Raw genomic sequence first — 9,345 nt, 5'->3', positions numbered from 1 at the left:
CAGGGTCGCTATGAGTCGGAACCGACTCCACGGCACATAACAACAACAACAACAAAATATACAGTAGCCAAAACAATGCACTTGCACTTGCCAGAGATTGTCAAGATGGTTCAGGACTCGGCAATATTTTGTTTAGTTGAACATGAGGTCCCCATGAGGCAAAGTCAACTCAACAACAGTGATGACAACAAAGATAAGTGTGGAAAAGAATGAAATAAACACAATAGAAAGGATCAAAAAGAACCAATTCCTAAGTAAACATAACATACGAAACAAAGTGTTAATTGGAAGGTTGGTGGTTCCTATCTACCCGGAGTTGGAATCTACATTCAAATCAGTCATTGAAAAGCCTACAGAGCCCAATTCTACTCTGATATACATGAGTCACCAGGAGCCAGAATCAACTCAAAAGAAATGAAAAAGTATATATGTGTATATAACTGGTGGGGCGTTTAGGTGTGGACTGCTAACCATACGGCTGGAGTTTAAGCCCACCAGCAGCTCTTTGGAAACCTAATATAGTGTTACTATGAGTCGGAACCGATTCGATGGCACTTAACAGCACTAAAGGACTAGAAGTTTCCTTGATGAATTCTATATACCACAACAAATATAATTTTCTTCTCTCAGAACTGCCCCCTGCTCACACAGAAAGCACAGAGATGTCATTATTAAAGAATCTTCCCACTACCACTTGACCTGTATCTATAACCATCTTCTCTGGTTTTCCTAGTGTTACAAGAGGAAGTGGCTTTCCTGACTATCAAAAGACTATCCCCTGTCCACTCTAGATTCTATTCCTCCTTTACCTTCTCAAACTCTTTTACATATCTCATCTTTGTATTATAATATCAATTTCTCCTGCCCCATTTGGGGCTAGGGTATGAGAGAAAGAGGAATATTTTTTATTTAAATAGCTTTGAGACCCATCTTCAGCCTATAACTGATTAGAATACCTAAAAGGGGTTCTAGAACATCCACAGTGAAATAGGCTTCTTGTGGAGCCTTTGTAGTATATAGGACTTTAGGTGGAATCCTGAGTCCCATCCAGAAACTTCTGAGGTAGAACATTCCCACTTGAAAGGACATATAGACTAGCCTGGAGCAATGAGAGGAATAGAAGATATTTCTTGAAATAAAGACCGGCAGGAAAAGTCAAAAACAAAAATGGCAGTTTGACTGGCTATTACAAGAACAAGCAAGTTGTTCCCCAGGGAGCCATCAAGGCAAGTCATCAAGTCCCTTCAAGACAAACCACACTCCATGACTAAAACTCAAAGGGAACACATGAGCAGTCATGTAAGCTTGCTGGCAACCACATTGGTCTACTGATGAGTGGAAGAGGGGGAAAGGCAGCAATGAAGATATAGGCTGAGTTCAACCATGTTCCATAGACTCCTGTCAACCTGGAGATGAGAAAGAGAAGAGGATGGGCTGGTTGGTCCAAAGTGTGGTGAGACCTGAGGACATCTGAGCCCATGGAGAGTGACATAGCCACAGAGGGCTAGAGCTGAGAGTAAAGCATCCAGCTGATATGAAGTGAGGGGAGAGGCACAAGAATGCCCAAACTTGCAGACCCATTTGACCTAGCTTTGATGGCTGGATGAACAGCACTCGAAGAGAGGAAGATAAAGAAATTTGATAAAGGAAACAGGTATAAATTGCTACAATTTGATGAGCTTGACCTTTATCTATGGATGCAGTAGCTCAAAATACCAACCAAGAGGGCAGGAGTCTTCACAACAAGGATCAAACATATCTCCTCTGTACACAGGGTTGATAGGGATGGGCAACTTAGACAGTGGCTACCTAAAATGGGGGACTATAAAGGCACAAAGTGGCTGGTTTACAAGTTTTCAAGAGGAAGTTTAGTTTTAGAGTGCAGGGGAAGATAGAATCCCCACTGAATAGTTTTCATCTTGTCTAGACGGGTCTGGTGAAAGGAGATGGGGATAAGATTCTTATGATTCAATAGTGAGTAATTGTTATCATGACTAATTACGACTGTCACAACTGTAAAGGTATAAGTTTTGTAACATAAAGGGGGAAGTAGTTAATCTTACATTTCATGAACACAGGACCCTAAGACCATCAAGGGCGAAAAGCACAAGCAGAATGTGGGACTCTATCCAGAGAAGCAGTGACACCAGAGATGGAGGCAGAGCTGAGGACATGGAGTGATAGAGCAGCTGAGGACCCTACACTCATGGAAAGAGAAAGGCTGTGTGCTGATGGCCAGGAGGCATGCTTGCAGAATGTACTTTTGGGTTGTTTAAATGATTATATATTCCTGAGTGTTTCTGTGTACATCAAAAAACAAAATCCCCAGAGGGAACAGAAGCAAATACCATGAATGGTGATGCATGGAGGTGATTGTAATCATTGCAATGAAATGATGAGTGTAAAACTGATGTTCTCCCATGTAAACATTACTCAATTTACAATAAGAGCTTAAAAAAAAACCTAGAGCAGAGTTACCTTAAAATATTTCAAATATTCTGTTCCATCCTTGACCTGTTACTTGAAATAGATGCCAGTTTCCTGATTCTTTTTCACTCACCTGTATATGGGGCTCTTGAAAATTCTCTCACCATCACCCATGGTCTTTTTCCATCCTCCAAATGAGATATCATATCTGGCTTGGAAACGACAAGTCCTGTTCATATAAAAAATAAACAGATTTAATGATAGCTATGAGGAAAACCCATTTCAAAATTCAGTCTCAGTTTTAAATTTTCTTATTTAATTCTTATAATGAGTGGTCATTATAAGAAGTTATCTGTAGTATTCACAGGTGGCTACTTAAGTTTAAATTAAAACTAGAAAAATTTTTTAATTTTGCTCCTCTGTTATACTACAGTTCAAGTGCTATGTAGCTACAAGTGGCTGCCATATTGGACACTGCAGATATATAGCATTCCCAAGATAGCAGAATGCTATGATGCAGTGGTGGTCTAGAGAATTATAAAAGTATCCTGGGATTGGTAGAATAGTAGATCATTGGGAAAATATTAATTTAGAGAGAAAATAAATCCGTTTGTAGAGGCTGGTAATAACTTCCACTTATAGAAGCTGGTCCTAAATCTGGGGGACTGTCACTAATCTCTAAGATTCCAGTGAAATATGTATGTCTTACTCTTCAATGAAGGAGCTCTGGTAGCGTAGTGGTTACGAATTGGGCTGCGAACCTTAAGGTCAGCAGTTCGAAACTACCAGCTACTTCGCGGGTGAAAGATGAGGCTTTCTGCTCCTGTCAAGATTTACAGCCTTGGAAACCCTGTACAGGGTCGCTATGGGTTGGAATCGACTCGACGGCACTTAACAACAACAACTCTTCAACGAGCAGAGGTTTTTCAGTTGAGAGTAAAGAATATCATAACTCCCAACAGTATGCCCTAAGATTACAAGATTTTGAAGCCTAACTCTGACCCAAAATTCAGTTAAGTATTTTAGAGACTCTACCTCGATGGCACTGCAGGATAATGTGCTGGACTGCAAGGTCAGTTTGAACCACAAGGCTGGCAATTCAAATCTACCAGCCGCTCCTCAGAAACACTACACAGGGTTGCTATGGGTTGGAACCAACTCAACAGCACTTAGCTACAAATCTCTATGGCACTTAACAACAAACCACAACATTATCTTCAGAAAATACGGGCAAGTGGGCATATAGAGAAACAGAAGAGAAGTTACCCTTACCCAGGGAAACGAGATTCCTGTAATTCTCTAGCATTACATCCTTGTGCAGGTTTCTCTGTGTAGGATCCATCAGCCGCCACTCCTCCCATGTAAAGTCGACAGCCACATCCTTAAATGTCACTGTTTCCTAAAATAAATACATATTGTGATCACCCAGGGATGATGGCATATTCCACTAATGTAAACTACTCTCACCAAAACCAAAACTTGAATATATCAAGACTTCAGATATAACAACTCAATGTGAATGCAGACAACCTGACAGAGGCATGATGTCAAATCACTCCATGGGGTGCAATTAGTAATATCCAGCCAGTGGGGAAATTTAAAGCAATGCTTTCCAATAGAAATATTAAAAAGTCACATTTAAAATCTCCTAGTAGCCACATTTTGATCAGTCTTCTTTAAATCAAACAATAGTTCAGCTTAATTAGTAAAGAATATCTGCCTTGAGCATCGTGCTGTTTAGTAGTAAATTATCTCTATGAAATCAAACTGAAAACAGCAACTCAGAAGGCTAAATGAGATACTTAGAGAGCACAGGATTTATGTCAATGATGGGGGAATAATGTGGTAAAGGATAGCATGTTTCTACAACTTGAAGAATATAATCAATGTGGCTAAACTGTACATGTAGAAATCACCGGTCTACATTTTGCTGTGTATATTTATTTTAACCAAAAAAAGTTTTAAACATAGATAAAATTCATTTTAATGATATAATTATAATGTGGTGGTGGCTGTATGCCGTGGAGTCGGTTCTGACTCATAGTGACCCTGAACAGGGTTTCCAAGGCTGTAAATCTTTACTGGAGCAGAATGCCTCATCTTTCTCCCGTGGAACAGCTGGTAGTTTTGAACTGCTGACCTTGCAGTTTGCAGCCCGATTCATTACCACTACGCTACCAGAGCTCCTTAATTATAATGTAGTCAGTATAAAAATTGTTGATATTTTACACCTACTTTTTTTCACACCACATCTTTGAAATCCAATGTACATTTTTAATTGAGCGATCATCTTAACTTGGACACCACAGGTCCTCAAGAGCCACATGTGACTAGTGACTACTGGCAGTTCCCTGGATTCGAATGAGAGCTGATCCGTTCCTGTGTCTTTGCAATGCAGTGAATTACTTAGTAAGACTCTTCTAGTGATAGTCTTTGGAATTGCCACCTAATGACTGGGTGGGACTATGTGCTATGCAAATGATAATGTTGTTGAATGCTGTGGAGTCGGCTCTAATAGTGACCCTGTATAGGTTTTCTGAGGAGCAGCTGGTGAGCTTGAACTGCCAACCCTGAGGGTCAAACCAACCTTGCAGTCCAATGTATATAGCTTGCTAGTAATGTAAAAGAGGTACATGGCACTCTTGTGGGAGGTGTATGGAACTGTAACCAGGGGATTGGTCAGTTTTGCCATTCTGCTAGGCTTCACTACCACCAAGAAGAGCTAGGAGCAAAGTCTGTGCTTTGGACCGGGGGTCCCTGTGCTGAGAGCCTTCTAGATTCAAATGGCAGAAAGAAGAGCTGTAACACAGGAGACGGTACCAGATGGCAAACAGTGGTGGCCGAGAAGCTGTGGCAGCAGAGGCAGAACTAGGAATCTGGCAGGAGATGCCTTTGGGCAGGAGGCTTGCTGGTAGAACAGGGTGCCTCCAGGCACCTGTTGGTGGAGATCAACCATTTTATATCACTTACTTGAGCAGGGCAGAGCATGAGGGCCCAGAGAGGCATGCCTGCAGACATGGCTAACAAGGAGCTGTCCTGACCAAAGAACTATATTCTGAATTGCTTCCAATTCTGCATGGTAACTTGTTACTTCTGAATAAACCCTTCATAGTGAGTCCTATCTGTGAGGTCTGTGTGGCTATTGTAATGAATTACTGAATCCAGCAGAACGGGTAAAAAGGATGGAGAGTGGAGGAATGCATGGCCTCTGTCTCACAGGACTCAGCCTTGGGAGGTTGATGCTGCTAATGATCCTCCTCCCCGCCTGTGCACTTAGAGCAGCTCAGACACTTTCCCTCTATTTTTACAGTCCTTAAGAATTTGTCAGTAAGTCAGTCAGAATACGTGCATACAGTTCTTATTTAGCCTTAGTTTATTGTAAGAAAATGATTTAAAAGCTACACAGTGCAGTTAATGAAGGTATTTGTGATGGAGAATTTATTTCAAGTAAGGATGCTTCTGTCATTTCAAAGTGAGGACAGATTTACACAGTGTTAAAGGGCAAGTCGGAATTGTCCATTATGTCCAGATGCCCATAACCTGGGGACTGCCTGTACTGTATTGAACAAAAGCACAAATGATCTCATACTTTTAGTGTCTTGTGAAAAAAGAGCAAATGATCTTGTTTCTTCAATAAATACATATAAGAACATGGAAAAAAGGGAAGGGGGACCTCTACATTAAGTGACCCATAGAAATATTATACAATTATAACACATAATTCAGTGGGGAAACAAACAACCACCTGTTATTTGATGATATGAATGTTTACCAATCATTATACTTAAAAATAATCAGTTAGAGCTATATAGTGAATTATTTATAAATGAAATAAAATGATATCTTGGATTTGTTTCAAAATAATTAGGGAGGATGGGGCTACCGAGGAATGATGCTTGTCTGTGGCGTTGTAGCACTGAACTGCTAACTAAAAAGTCGGTGGTTCAGACCTACCAGCTGCTCCTCTGAAACGCAACACAGGGTCACTATGAGTTGGAACTGACTCAGTGGCACTTAACAATATAAATGCACAATTGTTCAAGGTGGGCAATAGGTACACAGGGATTCATCATATATTCTCCCTACTTTTGTATGTTGTTGTGTGTCGTCAAATCGGTTCTGACTCATAGCAACCTTGTAGAGGGTTTCCAAGACTGGCTGCTGGGTTTGATCTGCTGACCTTGCCATTAACAGTTCGGGGCTTATCCTACGTCACCATACCATAGCTTATTGTATGTTGGAGTCCCTGGGTATTCCAAGTGGTTAATGTTCTCACCTATTAACCAAAAGGCTGACAGAACTGTGCACCTACAGGTGCCTTGAGGTAAGGGCTGGCAATCTACTTACATGAACTTGGTCCCTGAGAACCCTATGAAGTACAGTTCTACTCTGACACACACGGAGTCATCATGAGTCGGAGCTGACTTGATGGCAACTGGTTTGTTATATGCTAGGTACCGTGGTTATCATATATTAATTGATCAAATTCTCAAAACGACCCTGGTGGTGGTATGCCATGGAGTCGGTTCCGACTCCTAGCGACCCTGTACAGGGTTTTCGAGGCTGTAAATCTTTACAGGAGCAGAAAGCCTCATCTTTTTCCTGCGGAACAGCTGGTAGTTTCAAACTGCTGACCTTGCGGTTCACAACCCGACTCGTAACCACTACGCTACCAGAGCTCCTTCAAAATGACCCTATGGGATAGGAAAAGAAAAGTGAGATGGCTTGCCCAGGTTCACAAAAGTAGCAGGAGATGGAGTCAGGATTGAAACCTAGGCAGTCAAGTTCCAGAATTCATGCTTGTAACACTATACTCTATGACTTAGTGAACTAAATGAACTGAACGAACTAAGTGAAAAACCATAATTAATCAGGCAAAGGTCTCGAGTTAGATCAAATATGACAATGCTTGGTTCTGTATCAAAGGAAACAGATTTCCTCTAGGCTGCTTGTCTGATGTCAGACATGTACACTTGTCAAACTGTTTAAACATCCTTGTTTATTATGACATAAAACGTTGTGAACTATGTTTTAGATGATTCTGTAAATAAAACTTGGATGGTGTAGGAGATAATTATAGTTCATAAAATCTGTTATTACTTCAGATGTAATTCTAATTAAAAGAAATGTAACTGGACCAAGCCAACGCTCAGACTCCTCGTTAGTTATTAGATAAGAAGCACCTGAGAGTTAAGTAGTTTCCCTGTGAAGACTTGAGATCGATAGGATAGAGAACATGTTTGCCGCCTTTCATCCTAAGCAGAGAAACCACAAACTCAGTCCTAGATAACGACTGAAGATTCAAGTGACAAAGAAGATACAGACTCTATCTTTGAGAGACTCACTGCTTGTTCAAGGAGACAGATTATCCCTCGGGGGGAAATGGATATAAGATACAGAGATAAAGAGGGCAGAGTTAATTAATGTACATGTAATTAGTGTTCTGTATTACCTCAAATTTCAAACAGCTGATAAGCTTAGTAATGGAGCTTCCAACTGAGGAACTGACATCATATTGTGGACATACATACTTTGTGGTAATGTGTTCCAGGGTAGCCCCTCTTCTGTTCTATAGGAAGTAGGTAGTCAAGGGCTCCCCAGATTTAGAGAATAATCCCTAAGGTTTAGGACAGGAGGTGGTCACATCTCAGGGATGACTAAGAGCTGAAATGCTCTACATAAGCAGCCCCAGTGTCACGACAAGCATCGTGCCAAGTGCTTAACCAGAATCTGTCCTCAAACACCTTTTCCTGCCAAAGTTCCCAACTCAGGCATCAGGTAGTTTCTGTTCCGTGGGAACTGCTCTTGGGTGACCATGAATTCAGTGGAGGAAGCAAGCTTGGCTTTTCAGACATCTCTGTGCTGACTACACTACTTTCATAGAAGTATGGGCTCCCTGCTGTACAAACTGAGAACGTGAGAGCTTGGGGTTTTATCAAGGTGAAGAAGGGGTCAGAGGTAGGGAAACAAGGCAGTTTCCTGGAGATGGATAAAGCACTTTGAAAGATAGAGGAGAAATACTGTAGATAGTCAAAGGGAGTGGACAAAAGTTTGGAACTTCCTGTTGTAAAGTGCTGTTGAGTCAGTTCTGACTCATAGCAACCCTGCATAGAATTTCTGAGGAGCAGCTGTTGAGTTTGAACTGCAGACCTTGTGGTTGGAACCAACCTTTCAGTCCAGTGCATTATCCCACAGTACCACATCAGGACTCCTGCTTGGAACTGTGGTGGTTGGTGATGTGCTGTGGAGTTGGTTTTGACTCATAGAGACCCTGTGCAGGGTTTCCCAGGATATAAATCTTTGTAGGAGCAGAAAGCCTATCTTTCTCCCACGGAACTACTGGTAGTTTCAAACTACTGACTGTGAGATTAGCAGCCCGACTCATAACCATTACATTACCAGAGCTTGGAACTGATAGGGTAGAATTACTAGGCTGGCCAAAATGGGGAATCTGGGCCATGGAAAATGAGTTCTATGGCCATTAGGAGAACCAACCCTTGGAACACAGATGCACCACTTGCTGTGGAAAAAGGTGACATTCTTCCCCAGCTTTTGTCTGGGACACCCACCAAATTCAGCAGAAAAACTTCTCCTCGGAAGCCTCACTTTAGCAGCCCATATACTATGACTAATGGAGCTCTGGTAGCGTAGTGGTTACATATCAGGCTGCGAACCGTAAGGTCAGCAGTTCGAAACTACCAGCTGCTCCGCGGGAGAAAGATGAGGCTTTCTGCTCCCGTAAAGATTCACAGCCTCGGAAACCCTGTACAGGGTCGCTATGGGTCAGAACCGACTCGACGGCACTTAACAACAACAACAACATACTATGACTGGAACAATACAGAGAAGATAATCATGGGCCCTGCACAAGAATGTCATGCAAATGTGTCAACTTGGCTGGGTCATGATTCTCAGTGG

The 9,345-nt window shown here is 41.7% G+C and overlaps 1 protein-coding gene across 1 annotated transcript in view; it reads right to left on the bottom strand.

Annotated features, from left to right (window-relative positions):
• The window catches only part of ZNF624 (zinc finger protein 624), a 115,497-nt gene that overhangs the window by 42,001 nt on the left and 64,151 nt on the right, over positions 1 to 9,345 (bottom strand). The window contains exons 5-6 of the mRNA XM_006875919.1: positions 3,700 to 3,826; positions 2,561 to 2,656 (exon numbers count right to left, since the gene is read on the bottom strand). Coding sequence (XP_006875981.1) covers positions 2,561 to 2,656; positions 3,700 to 3,826 — 223 coding nt within the window. The remainder of the gene's footprint in view (positions 1 to 2,560; positions 2,657 to 3,699; positions 3,827 to 9,345) is intronic.

The sequence above is a fragment of the Chrysochloris asiatica genome, unplaced genomic scaffold (genome assembly GCF_000296735.1).
Source record: "Chrysochloris asiatica unplaced genomic scaffold, ChrAsi1.0 scaffold00346, whole genome shotgun sequence".
Taxonomy (NCBI): Eukaryota; Metazoa; Chordata; class Mammalia; order Afrosoricida; family Chrysochloridae; genus Chrysochloris; species Chrysochloris asiatica.
This window is presented reverse-complemented; position numbering and strand designations above follow the sequence as displayed.